Genomic DNA, 20,002 nt, shown 5'->3' on the forward strand with positions numbered 1-20,002 from the left:
TGATCAAGCAAACATTACAATTATTGGACCATTGTGATGGACTGACCCTCTTTACAACTGTGCTGAGCAGAAAAACATCTCAGAGCAAGATGGTTATACTCAGCCCTCTGTGGGTACTGTTTGGTACTACAGGAGAAAGGACAGAGCAAAAGAGTGCAGGACAGGGAGTACATTAAATTCAGAGAAAGAGTGGGAGAGAGTGAGGGATAGAGGATGGTAGGAAGGGTCCACCTGTCTAGTATAAACTGATTAGGTATGAATTTATGAATGAATACAAGTATATAGTTCAGTTTTCTGTCTTTGTTTGGCATCATTTAACAATCCTTACTCTGATTTTTGTAGTAGATTTGTGGTGATGTCATCACCCTCAGTCCCTGGATATGAATGAAGAATGCGGTGAGGTCATCTCTCATAGCCAGCAGTAATATGATAAAGGGAAGTACTGTTCAGTCAATTACAGTCTAGTGGACAGACAGTGAGGGCTAACTTACAGACCTTCACCCTAATGAATGACTTTTTAAAGAGAACTAAGGTGCAGTAATGAGGTGTGTTAATATTTCAAAGGTATTTATTATAAATGATGAGAGTCAGTTATTCATACCAAGTTGTTGCACTTAAACCTTGATACTGAACTATCTATCTATCTATCTATCTATCCTCTGGCACATGTTTTCACCCATTTCACCCAGGCATCTCATGCTGTTATGATCCAGGACTTCTCACAAGTGCATGGAATTAAGGTCAAGCAAGGTGACAGGCCAATGCTGAATCTGCTTATTAGCATTCCTATGGGAATTTTTGATAATATTAAGCATTTGGCCTCACATTGTACAGCTATAAGGTCAGATAATTTTGCCACAGATGGGGAATGAAGATTTGCTGCACCCTCCTATCTCTAATCACTCTCTGTTTAGCTTGCTTCAGTGCAAAGTACCTAAGTCCTGAGTATGTGGTGTGTCCCAGCCCACATCATTAAATCTATTCCACTTTAGGCATCCGTTAGCTGGATATATCAGTCTTCTCATTTCCTCCACACTCTGGGATTTTCTTCATGGAATAATGGGAAACACAACTCCCTGAATCCTGTGGATCCCCTAAGAATACCTGATGCCACTTCTTACTGGGCCACACTGCAGTGTCTGTCTGGCCCAGGCCAGGTGGATGTGTGTACCAAGGTCATCTTTTGTAACTGAACTTGAATTTTTGAAAATAGTGTTTTTAAAAAAAAATGGCAAAGTGTGAGTATATTTTATTGTTTATTTCTAAGACAGAAAGAACTACTTAGGCATGCACGCTGCCACAGAAGCATGAGAAGCCCATATGTCTACATGGCTGGCAGGTGCCTGTCTAAGTGGAGACTAACAGAGATAAATTAATCTGAAAATTCATGAGTAAAAACAACTAGCTGTGAAAACAGATGAGGCTGATTCTAATAGGTATAGAAAGAAAGATATGCTTATCTTCAATAGAAAATCCTCAGTACAACAGTACATTTTTTATGTGAGTGTATGTGGGAGTGTGTGTGTGTGTGCATGCGTGTCCATGTTTGTGTATTTGTGTTGTGATAGGTACAGAAACAACACTAAAAAGCTAGGTACTCAGATATCCTATGATGTGTGTAATTGATGAGATTACAAGAGTGTCTTTTTCATTTTCCATCTCAAATAGGTGTAAACAAATGACACATCCTGCTGGGAGAATCTGCTAAATGTCAGATGCAGTGTGGCTTTGAATGGATCCTGTTTCTTCTTTTGCTTCGCTGTCCTGGTTTACTAAAATACAAATCAGTAATTGATCTACTGTTCAGTCCAAATAGCAGGCATACCATTATTATTATTCTCCTTATAGAAATAACATCTGATATACTCATAATCCTGCACTGTTTTGACAATGCTAGTATGCTTCATGTTAGTCTGTACTGACTAACTGAACAGCCCACTCCTCACCTGGGCTACAGCACTGAAGTGCAGCTCCAGGGTGAACTTTTGTTCTCTCTTCCACCCCCTTACTGTGCAGGATAGGTAAACAATATGATTTTCTGTCTGAATCACTGCAGCAAACTGAGTTGGCATTGTCATGGGCACACTGATGCTCTGAGGCCTGACAGAGAAAAGGACTGAAAAAAGTGACCTAAATTGGATATCCTACCTGAGGACCAACCAACCAACTGGACAAACAGACAGACAGACAGACAGACAGACAGATAGATAGATAGATAGATAGATAGATAAATAGATAGATAGAAGGAGGGAGATTCATACTGTCACTTATAATCACAGTCTAATAAACTTTCACTGGTGCATTAATAGCCAGAGTACATATTTTACTGCCTGGCCCTATAACATACCAAGGCACTGTGCCAGGACCAAATGCAGTATGCTTGGCTGTTTGGATATTCGGATAGGTGTACAACTGTAGCATATAATGAGCAAATCTCTAAATGTACTTTATACTCTTCAGTAAATCAAAGAAAAATCTCTAACATAATGGAATAAACTATGCTTGCATTTTCTATTTGGTAACAATGTTTACTGTCATTGGTATTTGATCTGGTAATCAACTCAACACTTCAGTAATAACAGTAACCTGTTTCTTAGTTTTATTACACTTTTCAATATTTCTAACAATATAGTAAATACCTGGTGTCCCAACCAGCATGTGTCCTTGATTTTTACCCTATTTTCCAGATAAAACCCCAACCAGGCTAAAATGGTTCCTGAAGATACTTGAATCAATGAAATACTAAATACTAAGGAAACAGATAAGAACGTTTTGAAGTTGCCATGTGTCAGAACTGTGTAATATATATATATGCCCCATCAAGATTCCCCACCAAATTATCTGAGCAGTTGCAGGATGGCTGGGTGACTCTTAGTAGTCTGTTTTGACAGTCATGGCAAGGAAGGCAAATGGAGGGCATCTTGCTGGTGACCTGGTTTGCAGCAGAATGTGCACTTTTAACCAGGGCTGCAGGTGAATGAGGACACAATCCCTATTTACTGCTGGAATATGGGAGGAGATGGAATGGATTAGAGCATGCTTTCAAAGATGCTGTGATCATAATGTTTGGTTATTGGAGCTGTCAGTCCGTGAGCCAGGGACAATAGTGTAAAAGCAATCAGAGATTTTGTGCTGGTGGTTGGCTCATAAAAAAGGGGGCACAAAAGAGATGGCAAAATGTGTCATATTGTAAGAAAGATCTCACTATTGTGGTTGAAGTTCTAAATATTTACAATTTGTCTTATACTTTAGCATATTTGATCAGAAATATTGTGTTAAGGAGATTGATCTATTAGAAAAAAAAATGAAAATAAAAGCAGTGTAGGCGAGATACAGCCAAGCGTCTCAGCTACATGCACAGAGGACACACAATGGAAAAAGGGCGGCGGCACTCTCCGTGTGATTGAATCCATCGATGTTTGCGACAGGTATTTATGAAGGCAATATAAAATGTAAACATTTTAACAAATGTCGATACAAATAAATTCTTTTCTTCTTTATTTTGCGAAAGAAAATATATAGGGCGCACTTTGTCTTCAAGCGATTTGTCGCTCAGTGTGTGTGTGTGTGTGTGTGTGTGTGTGATGGAGAGGGTGCAGCTCCCCCTCCCCCGCCTGTAGAGTGCAGCGAGCGCAAGGGAGGAGAGAGAAAGAAAGAGAGGGGAGAGGCTGCGGCCAACCGAGAAGAAACAATAACCAGCCTCGCTGAATATTGGGGAAAAAATATATAGGGTGAGGACAAAGAAGGGACCATGGAGGAAGCAGGAAAATGTCCGTTTAACGTGGAAGCGGAGAGGAGATTCTGGTCGTCCTGCACATAGTCGAGGTAGAACCGACGGCTCTCCCTGATTTTTGATGCCGTGGCAGAAGCAAGCACACGCCAAGCTCGAAAGGCGGAAAACAGTCTTTAATCCGTCTGCAGATGCTGTGCCAGCTTGAGATGGCTGTTGCAGGGCGATGCAGAAGCATAAATGATAGCGTACTTCTTTGTTTTTATTTCGTTGTCGTTTTTGTACTGAGTGGCCTTACAAATGCACAAATTCGCTATAGCATTCCCGAGGAGCTGGAGTCCGGGGCTGTCGTCGGAGATCTCGTTCGAGATTTGGGATTGGACCTTGGAAAGCTTGCGGCTCGCCGGATCAGGATAAACTCGGATAACGCACGGCGCTACTTCAACATTAACCACAAAACCGGTAAGCTTTCCGTCAGTGATAGGATCGACCGCGAGACTCTCTGTGAGTTCAGCGGCAGCTGCCTTCTTAGCCTCGAAGTGGTCTTAGAAAACCCATCCGAGACGCACAACGTGGAGGTCGAAATTTTGGATGCAAATGACAATGCGCCCCTTTTCCCCAGAGACGAGTATCAGTTGGAGATCTCGGAGGCGGCTCAGCCTGGCGCAAAGTTTCCTATCGAAGGCGCACAGGACGCTGACGACGCCTCAAATTCCGTTCGCCATTATCGCCTATCGCCGAACGAGCACCTGGCGCTGGAATCAAACAAACCACCTGCCAGTGGAAAGCACATAGAGCTCATTCTGAAAAAACCGTTTGACAGGGAGATGGTGCCATCTCATCAGCTACTTCTCACTGCTACTGACGGAGGCTCTCCCCCGCGCTCGGGCACGGCGAAAATCAACGTGCGCGTTTTGGACACAAATGACAACGTGCCAAAATTCGACAGCTCTGTGTACAAAGTAAAATTGCGGGAGAATTCGCCCCTTGGCGCTCTGGTAATTAAACTGAATGCTACAGACCGGGATGAAGGCACAAATGGAGAAGTTTTTTATTCCTTTAGTTCATACACACCTGAAAGGGTTCGGCAGATGTTCAGCATGGATTCAGACACTGGAGAGATTCGCGTCAGGAGTAATGTGGACTATGAGGAGACGAACAGTTATGAAATGTACATTCAGGCTATGGATAGGGGGCATGGGGCAGTAGCAGTGCACTGCAAAGTAGTTGTGGAGGTGCTGGATGTAAATGATAACCCACCTGAGATTGTACTCTCTACTCTATCCAGTCCAGTGAGGGAGGATGCACGAGCAGACACTGGAGTGGCCCTGATTAGTGTGAATGATCGTGACTCTGGACAAAACAAACATGTCACCCTAGACATTATTCCTCCTGACCTCCCGTTTAAAATAAAATCATTTCGGAACCACTACACCATAGTCACAGCTGCCTTCCTGGATAGAGAGACAATATCATCATACAATGTCACAATAACAGCAGTTGATGGTGGAACCCCACCACTCTCCTCTTCAATGACTGTTCGAGTAGATGTGGCAGACGTTAATGACAACCCGCCTCGTTTTGAGCAGACATCATACACTGTGTATGTCACTGAGAACAATGCTCCAAGTGCACCTTTGTGTGTGGTAAAGGCCACAGATCCTGATGCAAATGAGAACGCACGCATCACATACACCGTCCTTAATGACAACAACCATGGGATCTCTGTGGGGTCATACGTGTCTGTCAAACCTGCCACAGGTGAGGTCTATGCCTTGCGCTCTTTTGACTTTGAGAAGCTGAGGGAGTTTCATTTCCAGGTCAAAGCTCAGGACAATGGTGTGCCACCTCTGAGCCGAGTGGCAACAGTTTATGTTTATGTCATGGACTCCAATGACCACACACCATGGTTTGTCCACCCAGCAGCAAATGTTTCTCACATGGCTGAAACTATCCTCCGTAATGCAGAGGCAGGTGTGCTGGTGACTCGTGTGTTGGCATGGGATGGGGATGCAGGGCAGAATGCTTGGCTATTGTACACACTCGAACACCCCCCTGAACTTGACCTGTTCAAGGTGCATGAACACACAGGTGAGATCCGAACAACACGTCGTGTTGTTGAGGACAACTCCACAGTCTTCAGCCTCACCGTGCATGTGAAAGATCATGGAGAGCCACCACGCTCTGCCTCTGCAACCATTAATGTGGCTATCATGGAGCTCCCTCCAAAAGTGGCCTCTGACCCTAAACGCATCATTAGACCACATGGAACTCTTATTTTTTCCAGTGTTACACTATACCTCATTGTTGCCCTCACTGCCACCACCTTTGTCTTCTTGGTCACCGTTTTTGTCCTCGCCATTGTGCGTTGCCATGCCTACTGCAGCCAGCCTGATGCATGCTCCTGCTCACCCTGCTGTGGTGGATCCAAGAAGAACGCACCCAAAGAGGGTGGAGGAAATGGTGGAGGGAGTGGTGGTGGCAGTGGTGGAGCATCAGGTGGAGGTGGTGGAGGTGGAGGAGGAAACCAGCAGCAACAAGCTGTGGCTCTACGAAGGGACCTTAAAGTAGAGCCACACTACATTGAGGTTCGTGGAAATGGATCTCTGACCAAAACCTACTGCTACAAGACCTGCCTAACAGCCACTTCGGGAAGTGACACATTCATGTTTTATAACATGGGACGACCTGTGAGTGGAACCTGGGGCTCAGGGGCTGAGCGATTCTTCACCAGTCAGAGCGGGCAGTTTGTGCGCAGGCTTAGTATGCCAGATGCCACCGCCATACAGGTGTGTGCCACACCCACATTTGTCTCAGAGGCATTGTTTTCTCTGTCAGTGGTCTGTGCGGTATTTGCTTGATGATATTGTCATTGTCTCTCATGCCACGTGGGCTGTAATTACAGCTAAATTAATTGAAGTATTCAATTTTCTAAAGAAATGATAACATATAATGTATATTACATATAACATACATGGGTGTGTGAACGTTGTTGCAGTTGTTGAATGTTCTGAAACTATTTGTGCATTTCTCTGATTGAGCTAGCATGTTCGAGTATTTTTCCAAGGTTTTCACCATCCATTAAAAATCTTTTGTACTCTGTATTCAAGAAAGAGCACTCTCAACCTTCTCATGCTTGTGCTTGCTTTCATTTCCTCCCTCCCTTACTCGCTCTCGTTCTCACTTGCTCTCTCTGTTTGTACTGCAGTGCAGTCTTCAGTAGCAGTACAGCTGGGTGTGTTATATTTAGAGGTGAGAAATGCAAGCAACACCCCAGATTCTCTGTTCTCACTCTTAACACTTCATGTAGCACTGTTCCAGTCACTGTTCTAGTCCAACTCCTTAAAGAAAATGTGTGATTGAATTGAATGATTAGTCCTTTAATATGGGTTGTAGTCTTATGATGAGATTACAAATGGGTTGAATGATTGTTGATGATTAACATAAACTGGTATCATTGTCATAAAATACGTTGTGGCATTTTCTTTTGCCATACACAGGATCATCAATATTTATGTCTACACAATGCTGCATCAAAGTTCATGGTTACTGTTAGTGATTTGGTCCTTCTTACTCCCTCACACAATTATGCAGTTTCTCCCTATGAGCAAGATGTTGTGGTATAAAGGTAGTGTGTCAATTCACAGTAACATAGTAACAGTAACACAGTCAGTAATTGAAAGGTGCATATAATTTTAACTGTCCTGTTGTGTCTGTTATATTAATTGATTTGGTATCTGCCTGTATACAAGGCCATAACAAGAAAGTGGTAGTTGGTAGGAAGAAGTAATTGTTGGTTGATGCCTGTCTCTCTCATTAAATGCCAGTCATGTTTGTTCTCTCTGTGTAATTTGGTGCTGATGATGCGTGGTTCCATGTTGCTGCCAGCTATTGGGTCTTTTGCTTTGGAAATAGCAGGGGGGAAGTGATGTGATTGGTTGGTGCAGGGGTATGAGTGCTGTATCTAGGCGAGGTGTGTCCACTTGGCAGAGAGAAAGCATTAGCAGGGGAGAGAAAGAGAACAAGGGAGTGAGGGCAAGAAAGATCAGATTGAAAATGAGTTCCTGTTTTTTTCCTCTCTCCTCACACCAATCATACTAAGATATACATATTTGCTCTTCTCTACTTAGGTAAAAATTGGCAGTAGGAGATGAGATAGAATACAGAGATGATAAATCTGGGCACTAATAGCAAATTTCCTATTAAGTGATATAAAGGCTTTTGGGAGACAGTGTGTACACTGTGGATGAGTGTTATATCAACATCCTTTTGCTAAGGGTGCACTTTGGACAGACTTAAATGATATGAATATGAAAACATATTAAACTGTTGCTTCTGGCATTGTTTTACAATGTGTTGGTTTTGAAAGAGAAATGGTTTAATAATGGCCATTATTGCAAAATTTGTTTGCTTCATGAAACACAATGACAGACACCAACATCACATATACAGAGAATCTGGGCTGTGTTGATGTGACAGGCTCATAAATACGATGAGTTCTGTCCACACATTGTTATGATAAACGTGCAAATAATGTTAAAGTGTATAAACAGGCCCTTCCTGTTACGACATGGATTGGATTTCTCTGTTTATGTGTGTTAGAGACAGAAAGTTTGGACTAGTGTGGAAGCACAGATTCAATCCTCACTTCCAGATTCTTACCTTCTGTAACTCGTAGCTGCTCTTATCATGAGTATCAACATTTAGTTATCTATCTCTTCATGGATTTGTAATTTTTTTTTCTTGTGCAGAGACATCTTTAATGCTGATATGACTGATATTCTATGACTGGTGTTTCAAAACAGATCACATGTTGTTTTATTGTTGATGTGTTTTTTCATTCTATGCAAACCCAAGCTTTACGAAATGGATTGGATCTTACCATATGTTTTCCTTCCAAGAGTCTATGACCTCTTGACATGACATGATTTTGTGTGTGTGTGTGTGTGTGTGTGTACACACTAACCCTATCCTCTGCAGAAAAAGAATGAAGAATGAAGAATGAAGATATCACAAATATAATTTATAACCTCTTTTGTTTAATTTTGCCTTTGACGCTAACTCTAACTCTTCTTCTTCTTCTTCTTCCCTCTGGATTTTCTCTGTTCTCCTTCTCTTTCCCTATATACTTGCTGCAGCCCAAGGCTCCCAGTGCAGACTGGAGATATTCAGCTTCTCTCAGAGCAGGAATGCAAAGGTAGGACAATTACAACATTCTTTATTTTGCACACAGCATGTTACCAAACCTTTAGACACCTTTAGATACGTTTGGATCTCAATAGCACTAGCTATAACCCCTCAAACCAACACCCCATCTCCACATGTTTCTATACAAAAATTGCCCTTGTCAACCTTTAAATATTAAAAAAAAAGAATGTGGGGATCATTCATTTTTAAAACAGACCATGACAGTCCCATTTATGATCTTACCAATTAATAAATGTGATGTCACATGCGCAGTGGCTTGAAAATGTTTTAATCTGTAGAGCCTTAGGCAAACCCACCTATATAATCTTCACTCTACTGAATAAAGATGAAAAGGTGGGTAAATAAATGATGAAAGGCAGTTCACCAAAATAGTCCATTCTAGTGTACCAATGAAAAAGCAGTCTATCAGATTATCCACAAGTCACTGTGAAATGTGGATAATGTGGATCGCTCAAGCTGAATGAAGGTCATTGTAATAAGCATACAGTTGTTATGATAAGCTGCATTTATCTTAATGGGCACAAAGCGTACTGGGTTTGCATGTTCACTCAGAAGTGAACAGTACTATGATGAGCAAAGTACAGCTAGAAAACCCAGTCTATGCTGCACGTCTGTTTTTTTTCTTTATCACAAAAAAAAAAATGGTCAGGGGGAACTGATAGAAGCCAGCAGTACTGTTGCTATTGCTGTGACAATAAAGGAGACTGGAGACAAAAACTGGATAGCACTCACACAGCTGCTAGCACTGAACAGGGGCTATTGTGTTTGCAAGTATGTAAGATCATGCATGTCTCTTGCTGTTTTATTATGATGATGACTGGTCTAGTATATGAAGAACACTGACTCCAACATAATTACATCGGGGTTAATTGGAAGATAAGTCAGAGAAGTAAATCAGTGTAATCGATTAAATCAGCTTGATCATTACTGTCCATATTTCATAGACAGAACACAACCTTTAATATATCATTCTTATTTCTACACTCCATTCTAGGTTAATTATATATTTTCCATATTCATCCTCTAGCTCACTTTTAGAGTGTTTAGTCGGTTTTAGGAGGATTTGTTCTGTTAGCATTTGGTCAGTGTGAAAGGATTTGTCTGTGTCCTTACAAAATTACAATAGAAAGATATTTTTATAAAAAGATTAAATTTCAAAAATCCTAAAGGTGCCATTCAAGGGAATGGCAGACAAAACAGAATTTAAAAAGGAAAGGGAGATGAGTCAAAAATAGTGAGGAAGAATGGAAAGCGTTAAGCAGACAAGGATCATGTTTTTAAATCAGTTCCTTCTCATTAATAATGGATAAGTCCATCTTAGTGACTCATGTTTTTAGAGATCTTAAAATGGCCTCCAATATAACAGTAGATTTTTAAATGAAATTATACACTCTGCATGCACAAGCATATGGTAAAATTTGTAAAAATCAGTGTTAATTATGAGAAAGACATTTGAAAGGGAGATATGGAGAAACTGTGAGATGTGGGGGTGTTACATAGCAACCATAACTGCCTAACACATATCTATCAGAAATTGAGAAAGAAAGAAGCACAACTAAAATGGAGGCCATCTAGTACTCTCCCCTCTCTTTGCATTCTGCAGTCAGTCACCCATATTTCACTCTTTTGTATATACAGTATATCTCCTCACTTGCATCGTATATCTCCTCACTTTCACCTATGAAATTTTTTGTTTCTTATTTTATATTACATATGCTTGAACCAACATGCTCCCACAACTGAAAATTCATAAGAATCTACACAAGATCCAAACTGTTAATGTTAAAACAAGGAGCAGGGTTAGAAGATTTATCTTTTCTTAGAATTTTATTCTTATTCAGTTAAATAGCTTGTGCTTGTTTGAATTTGGTTGGAATATCATCAAAGCCCATGTGATTTATGGGTATGTCTATTTTGAAATTCTCAAAAAGCACATTTTTAAAATGCACCCTGATTTTTCCCTGTGCTACTCTGCAGCCTTGGGTTTTAGGGAAACAAATCTCAACTGACATAACCTCACCTGTTTGACAAACATATCTAACCTCACTGTTTTATCCTGAAATGAAGCTTGGCAGAGGAAGAGAGGTTTGCAATATCACAAGGGGACAAACAGGTATTTTAAGGTAGTGTTTCAAGCAGTAGTAGAATAGCCTAGCACTGACCATCTGGGTTGCGCTCATTAATTTGTCTGACTGAAATGAGGCTCTGTATGGCTCTATTCCATCACTGTGAATGTGAACTAACAGAGATAATCCGTCTTTAGCACACTTCTCTCTTCTCACAGAGACATGCCATATTACTTCTCTCTGGATTACACAGCCATGAAAATGAAAGCATTTTATTTCTTCCTGAAAAATTAAACACTTTACTGTTAGTCACTGTAAATAATCTTTGTGTTCATAAACCTTTTATTAAATATGAATTATGTAATTGGTTTTGTTAATCATTAAAAAATACACCTCTTTTTTGTTCTCTGGTTCCACCAAGCAGTGTGAATTTAAATGTCAGAGTACTGTATAATATTTCTCAAATCCAAACTCTCTTCCATACAGGTGGATTCAGGGTTTAAAAAAAAAAAAAAAGCTACATCTACGTAATGCATAGACTCAGACATTCACTCAGACACATATACACCCTTTTTAGCCTTGCTTTTAATTTCAGTAATGCTCTTGACACCCAGACTGCATGCAGTGAGCTAAGACTAAGCAGGCATAAGGTGCAATTTGGCTTCTATAAACAACCCTTACCAAATCTAGCACTGGGGCTGCATCACACACCAGTACTAGGCAAATGTACATGTCCAAAAAGATGACCTTATTTCTTTTTAAGTTTAAAGAAAATTTGGCATGCTTTAGAGTACTGCAATAACATGCTTAAATAAATAATATTGAGATTATGTTTTCCAAGGGTTTTTACATTATTACACCTGTGAATACAAATGTAATTACATAATTACATTATTCATTGTGTCATTACCTGGAATAACATTATTCCAATCTAATTATGCTGGATAATTATTTTGATGCAGAATTTCACATTACAATTTACATGTGTGTGTGTGTGTGTGTGTGTGTGTGTGTGTTTGCGTTTACAGCTCAGTCCATATGGAGGAGTCATCTGTGATGCAGGGGGCTCAGGGCGTTCTGGTCCAGAATTGGCCTACTGTCTCCAGTGCTCCTGGTAAGACGGCATCCTGTCTCCTGCTTTACACCAGTTCACCAGAAGGTGAACCCAGTGTGTATTAAGTCAGACTGAATTTACATTTAATGAGAATCTTATCTGGTGTAACTGCAAATACAGTGAATGTAAGAAAATTCAAATTGTCTGCCCTGTTACTTGCTAGTACTTTTTAGTTTTATCCTCAGAATTATTATTTCATTACTTTCTGTATATCTTTTATTGTCTATCCTGCACTGACTTTTAGTTCTCCCACATATCTTCTCTTCCCTTATAAGACCCAAAATAGCTTGCTCTCATATTTCCCTGCAATTGTTTCTGAATTAGTGAAATAGCTCTAAATTGCAGCTGAAAATCACTCTAAGGCCAGGAGCTAGTATGATGATGCATCCTAAATGACAGTTGTTTACAAATCTGAAATGAATACCCTAAAGTATAATGCAACTGTACTTAGAAGACAGAATGATCAAAATAATGACAGAACTTCAGACTGTTATTGTGTCTCTTTTATATCACATTAGTATTTGAAGCTGTTAATGGCATCACAAAGCAAAACGTTTATGGCAAACCTTCCAAAAGCCACTAAATACATTTATTTCATCATAGTGGCACTTCAGTTCTACAATATTGTTGTTGTAATGCTACTCATTAATTACTTCGCAACAAAACAAATGTATTAATTTCTGACAGATTTTTATGATACAATTAAGGCATTGTACTTTTCATCTTTATCCTCCCTCTTTTTCAGAGGTAGATTAGATTAGATTCAACTTTATTGTCATTGTGTAGAGTATGCATACAGAGCCAGTGAAATGCAGTTTTTCACATATCCCAGCTTGCTAAGAAGCTGGGGACAGAGCGCAGGGTCAGCCATGATACAGTGCCCCTGGAGCAGATGTGGTTAAGGGCCTTGCTCAAGTGCCCAACATCAGCAGCTTGACAGTGCTCAGTAACCCAGAGCCTTAACCATTCAGCCACCACTGCCCACCATTGGTTGGTTAGCCAAAAACCTTCAGTAAAAAAGTATGGTTATTGACTTCACAGAGATGTAAGGAGTTATTTAGTGGGTAAATAACTAAATAAACAACAAAAAAATATCTGAAGTGAAGAAAAGATTCATGGATTTCTTCCCCAATTTGGTCAATTTTGCCAATTCATAGCCAATACCAAGCTCTCCTCTACTACACAACACCTACCAAAAGGGAATATTGAAGGCTAACACATATTTACTCCTAGACACATAAAGCCAACTACCAGAGCTCATGTATGTGGAAGAGGAAAGTGCTATAAGCCCTCTTCCACATACATGAGCTCACAGATGCCTATGATTGGTTGTTGTCACTCTGATTGACAGAGAAGAGAGTAATGCCATCCTCTGACCCAAGCATTTAAACTTGAAATCTCCAGTACCAACCACCACTTGGGAGCTCATGGATTTTTATTAAAGAGAGAGAAAGACACATGTAACTGGAAAAACATCTAAATTTAATTACATAAAAGTATATTTTGCTTTTTCAAGTTTCAAGTGTGAAACGCACCCTCCATCAAAACTACTCTTAAAATACAATTTAGTTAATAAATTGCTATAAATAATAATAGAGAGCCTAGCACATTACTACCCTCATTTAATATATGGCAAGTTTATAAAAACTAACACTGATTACTCCAGTTTAAAGCAAATGAAAAAGGATACCTTATCACCTAAGACAAGTTATGACATGACCTGATGAAGGCGGTGATGGTTATCTCTTCGAAAGGAAAAACAAAGCAGAGAATAAACAAGACAAAAGACTGACAAGGGCTTACAGTGGAGAGGTAATTAAGATAGGCATGTTTACAACACAGGCCTGTTTTACACACATACACACAAATGCACACACAGACAAACTTTGATTGTTAATCACAAGAGATTGCTAACAACAAATTAAACAAAACACCAGCACTTATCATGAGAGAACAGAATCTGTAAGATATGTAAGAATGTAAATGTTACCATTCTGTGCACAGTGTTGAAGCAACAGGAACTCTCTCCCTCTCACACAATCAGACATTTTTTCTTCATAATCCTCTTCACTAATTTTTGAGAACATTATAGGTTACAGTTGTCATAGGGTCAATTTGGAGTATGTCTGCATAATTAATGTATATTTAATTACACAATTAGCAGAACAAGAAAACTATTAATGTACTGTCATGCTTACTCTCTGCAGGATGAAGTGATGTGATTTAGAGAAGTGTAGATCAGTTAACACAGAGACAGAACAAAAGAGAGAAAGACAGAAAAATAATTACACCATTAGATCAGTGGGATTGAACAGTTACAATAAAATATAATACAGTTATAAAACTGTTGAAAGAGGATAGGATGGAGAGGGAGGTGAAAATAAGATGAGGACAGGCAGACCAAGTGGGAATGGGAGGGAAGGACAGTGCAATTACTTGGGTTATGAAAGATCAATTTGTTCTAATTAAGTCTGTGCTGATGACTGAGAGAGCAAAGAGTGCCTCTGAAAGAGGTAACCCCTCTCTCTCTCTCTCTCTCTCTCTCTCTCTCTTTCTCTCTTTGGCATGGTCATTGATTACCTGTTGAGTCTGAGAAGTTACAGTTCTGATAGGAGAGAAAAAGTGAATTAGGTACTGTAGGGTGAGTGATGTGTTAGATAAATAACAGTGCCAGCTGATTTATTTCCCACAGAGCATAAGTGACTCAGCATGTTTGACCATTTATCAGCACATAGTGTTGGTTTGCAGACAGTGACTGAAGATAAGTTACTGCTGCCACTGCGCATATATATATGTATATATATATATATATATATATATATATATATATATATGTGTGTGTGTATGTGTGTGTGTGTGTGTGTGTGTGTGTGTGTGTGAGAGAGAGAGAGAATCACATTAAGAGAAGCAAACTGCTTTTCTCCAAGGACTTTCTCCTATTGTGTATATATTGTTTTTACCCAATTTATATAGAGAAAAAAGAGAGTTTGATCCAGAGAACATAGAGTTGGCATGTAGGGAGAGTGAGTGCGTTAACAAGAAGGGGTCTGCAATGGCTGCTGTTACTAGGGGAAAACAGAGAGAGAGAGAGAGAGAGAGAGAGAGAGACATATCAAGGGCTTAAAGCATTATTCTCCATCAGTGTCTATGCCATAGCCACTGGAAGAGGCAGTTTCCACAGCAACCATTCATTCCCTCAGTCAGAGCACAGTAAGGGAGAGAGAGAGACAGAGAGAGTGAAGTGGTAGAGAGAGGGAGAGGTGTGGTGCTATGGTGCTGAATCACCTAAACAAAGGCCAGGCAGGTGGAATGAGAAAGACAAGACAGAAGAATATGTTAAAATGGACATGACAAAGGATCATCCTTTGATCAAAATTATTTAAATGAAATTGTGGTAAAGAAAAGAAAGACATATATATATATATATATATATATATATATATATATATATATATATATATATATATATATATATATTATATATGTCTTTATATATATATATATATATATATATATATATATATATATGGCCAAAAGTAAGGACACCTAACTAATCACATCCATATGTGAACCCATATGTCCTCCCTTTGCTGTTATAACAGCCTACAGCCTCCACTCTTCTGGGAAGGCTTTCCACTAGATTTTGGACCATGGCTTTGGGGAGTTGCCCATTCAGCCACAAGAGCATTAGTGAGGTTAGGCACTAATGTTGGGCAAGGAGGTTTGGCACACTGTCAGTGTTCAACTCATCCTAAAGCTGTTCAGTGGGATTGAGGTCAGGGCCCTGTGCAGGTCACTTGAGTTCTCCCACTCCAGCCTTGGCAAACCATGTTTTTTTGGTTTTGTCATACTGCAACAGGTTTGGGCTAGACCCCATAACTGCAGTAAAGGGAAATCTTAAAGCATACAAAGCATACAAAGACATTCCGACAGTATGGGGAAGGCCCTCATATGGCTATGATAGTCATGTGCCCACAAACATTTTTTTGCCCTACAGAGTATTTTGAAAGAGTGACAAATAAAATTATTAGAAAATGTAAGATGGAAAAAACAGTATAAAGATATTAATGATTTCTTCATCAGTTAACAAGAGCAAAACAGATAATACCTGCAAAAACAGGTAGGGAGAGATACTGAGGGGAGGAAGGAAGACAGAGAGAGAGCGGGTGAGGAGGAAGAGAGGTGGATGGCCATGACCTTTTCCATTCTGGCAGTTTAAGGTTCTGTAGATGTGCCAACCTGTGCTGCCCTATGACTCAGAACTTGCTCATGATGCCATATGCCCACACATGGGCAAAAACACACAGTAATTCTCTTGTGTTTCAGAACTCTGGTGCAAGAGCCTTCTTTGAAATTCACCAGAATTATATGAGCATCAGTTTATGAACACTATGCAGAACACAAAGACATTTATACAAATTATATTCATATGTGTACAGTATATACATATAATACAAATTATATTTTATATATGTTTCTTACCACCATCAAATACAAATTTGAAATATTTTTTATTTTAAACACCTATTTCAAATACATCTATCAGAAACACTGTCTTAAAGTTGTTGCACATACATTTGATTGAAATTGCATACTAGGCTTCGAATAGACTATGCATATTCATTTATATTAGATGTGTGTACATGAATACTAACTGTATAGTTTAATCTTTTAAGTATATGATGTTAAATCAAACAACCATTCTCATAATTACTTATTTATTTATTTTACAGTAATGTTATGAATAAAAAATAATCAGCCTTTTTAAGCTGTCACATATTTCACCCATGATAAGACCACACACACATACACAAACACGAACAAATGGGTTTCTTGGCTGCATGTACACAAAGCCTGCCTGTGCCATCTGCTGTGTTTTATCAGGATTGATGAAGCCAGACAGACCTAGGTGTGGCATATCTTCTCATACAGATATTCACACAATGCACTGAATATATATTAGCTGCGATTAATAGTGGATTATACATAACGTGCACTTTTAAACATTTATTTTATTTAAATGTATAAAATCTTAATGTGCATGTATTGTGCACTGTTTCAAATAAAGCTACATACAATGCAAAAGGCATTAAACTAGTAGCTTTCATCTTAAATCCTGAATCACAGGATTTATTATTAAATACTCCACAAAAAGTACACAAAATGTTAAAAGGTAGCAGTTTTTTTTTTAAATGGTGGGTGTGGACTGAAAGCTTGTGGCCAGCTTGTGCAAAATTGCACACCTTCAGGAATGTAGAGTGAACGTAGAAGGAGGATTACATTTCACCCATCCTGCCCTTCTTATCCTTCTGCCCTTCGACTATAAAGAAAACAAGAAAGCAAAAAAAAAGAAACTAATACACCAATGTACGATATGTGAGAGTGATAGCAGAGTCAGATTGTTAGAGGATTTTTAGAGAAGATGTTGGATATCTATGATAATTGATTTTTATGTATGAAATACACAGAGAAGAATACAGAATGCCTAAGAAAAATGACTACAGAGATCCAGTGTGTGTGTATGTGTATGTGCATGTGTGTGTGTGTGTGTGTGTATGTGTGCGTGTGTATGTGTGTGTGTGTGTGTGTGAGAGAGAGAGAGAGAGAGAGAGAGAGAGAGATATTTGGTTTGCTCCTCGTTATCTTTTTATTAGACGAGCTAGCCACTCACTGTAATAATTTTTTTCCTAGCAGTTATATTGCTTATTAAACCTACGTCAATAATCTCAGGACGTGAGTGTCTCCACATGCTACATTAAACACAATGTCAAGTAGAGGGGGCTTTAGGGAGATTTTTTTTTGTATCCTTCTTTCCATATTCATAGCTAAGGCAGTGATGATGGTTGTTATTCTGGCAGAGTGGCAAACATGTCCTTTTTTAACCTAATAGTAAATAAAGGGAAGATATACAGTGTCAGATAGTCATATAAATAAGAAATGAAACAGAAATAAAAAAAAATAAGGTGTCTAAAGTACAGTCAGAGAGACAAATGGAGGGAAATGGAGAGAACTTTTGTGCATAATTGTTGGGTAAGGGAGTCAGGCAGCACCCTCGAGACCCGTAATAGATTCGATCTATTCACTGATTCTATCTCTCTCTCTCTCTCTCTCAGACACACACACACACACACACACTCACACACACACACACACACACACACACACACACACACATACATACACACACGCGCACACACATATGCACGTGCACATAAATGGCAGACCACAAACAATCATGTTTCTCTGTGGATTTTAACAGAATTAATTTTAACAGAATTAATTTTTGATTGTATGTATCCTCATTTTCTGTGTATTCATGTGGGATCTAGGCAAATAAAAGGCCAATGCTCCCTCCTGGACAGATGTTATTACTGTGTCACCATTGACAATAGGTATTCAGTAAAGTTTTTCTTCTTGGTTTGGATAAAACCTTGGACCCATATTCTTGTTGGTGATTTACTGATATGGAAAAGGGTATTATTTAGTTTAATAAATCACAACCACCATCATATTGTATGTAAAAAACCACATTCAAAATATGCTTACTGTTTTATATTATACTGTATAGTTTATCATGTATATATATTGACTATATTTATGCAGACAATAGCTCTTTGTTTCACTTGTTGTGATATGTTTCACAAGCGTTTTTTCTCCCCTTGAATGCTATTGCAAAAAAAATGCTATTCATGGTAGCTTTACAACATACAGCTGGGTGTATTTGCTATGGTGAGTTCCCCTAGGTGTGAATGTGTTTGTGCATGGTGCCCTGTCCCACCTGGGGTGAATTTTCCCTTTAGTAAAGAGCAAATATATGCTGGATTCTTTAAATTAATACAAAATTGCCAGAGCAAAAAATGCATTTTTTTCTATTATGGGGAAGAAGAGTGTTTTATATACTGCAGTGGAATGTGAGAGGTGTTCTCCATCACTGTTTCACATTCTGCTGTAGTAGGCACATTCTCGAGAGAGAAGCTATAAGGAGACATCAGAAAAAGAACAGCTCCTGCTTGCAGACATTGTCATTCACAGACCACTGCACACATTCACTCAAACACCGCTAGTAGTACATGATAAGCCTAAAATAGGAATAGAGAAAGGAAGAGAGGGAGCTCCTTTGGCTGTGTCAAAAAAGGAGTTTACAAAGTAGGTTGCAGTTGTGTTGATTAATCTTGACTGGTATGTGTCGCTAATAGTAATGTAGGGCAGCGCGTGTGTGTGGTTGTGTGTGTGTGTGTGTGAGTGAATCTGAAGGACTCTACAACAAAGGCACCTATATGTTAAAATGAAATCAGGCTCAGACAATAGAGATACAATGGTTTGACAAGCTACAGAGTCATTTTTGCACTCTATCCTAAGAATATTATAAATATACTATGATATAATACCTAACAGCAGTCATATCTAGCTGCAGTTTCACAGACCCATGACATTTGGGAGATCACATGACAGTCATATGTCAGTGGTTTTGAAAAGCTACATTTTCCCTTATCCATGCTACAAGAGATCTATCCACTTTGGATAGCAGAGGTGAAAAGATGTGTTTTGATCAAAAGCACAGTTTTAGTGTGGGTGGAAACAGAAAAAGGCTAAGAAGCATTTTCAAGTTTTCTTGTGTTAGTGTGGAGTATCCATTCCATCCCTTCTTCTGACTTCAGAATTTAACTTTTCTGAATTGTTGAAGAACCTCATGGTGGCTTCTCTAACGTGGCATTTTCCTCTAGCACTCTACTAAGACAGCAGTAATTTATAGCACACACACAGCAGACCAGCATGGTGACTCATGTTAACCCACAGACAGCCTGTGCAGGATCAGAATTGCCTCCTTCACACTTGCCTGTCCACACATACACTTCCTCTTCTTAGCTTATGCTAGTGTTGTAT

The 20,002-nt window shown here is 39.3% G+C and overlaps 1 protein-coding gene across 12 annotated transcripts in view; it reads left to right on the plus strand.

Annotated features, from left to right (window-relative positions):
* Positions 1-20,002, plus strand: part of LOC113529863 (protocadherin alpha-C2) — a 102,967-nt gene that overhangs the window by 79,383 nt on the left and 3,582 nt on the right. For 11 of the 12 annotated variants that reach the window (XM_053236880.1, XM_053236878.1, XM_053236871.1 and 8 more), the window contains exons 2-3: positions 8,869-8,927; positions 12,033-12,118. In XM_053236880.1, coding sequence (XP_053092855.1) covers positions 8,869-8,927; positions 12,033-12,118 — 145 coding nt within the window. Of the gene's footprint in view, positions 1-3,451; positions 6,520-8,868; positions 8,928-12,032; positions 12,119-20,002 lie in introns of those variants that run through there. The other variant, XM_053236869.1, reaches the window with a different exon arrangement.

This window comes from Pangasianodon hypophthalmus, chromosome 9 (genome assembly GCF_027358585.1).
Source record: "Pangasianodon hypophthalmus isolate fPanHyp1 chromosome 9, fPanHyp1.pri, whole genome shotgun sequence".
In the NCBI taxonomy this organism is placed as follows: Eukaryota; Metazoa; Chordata; class Actinopteri; order Siluriformes; family Pangasiidae; genus Pangasianodon; species Pangasianodon hypophthalmus.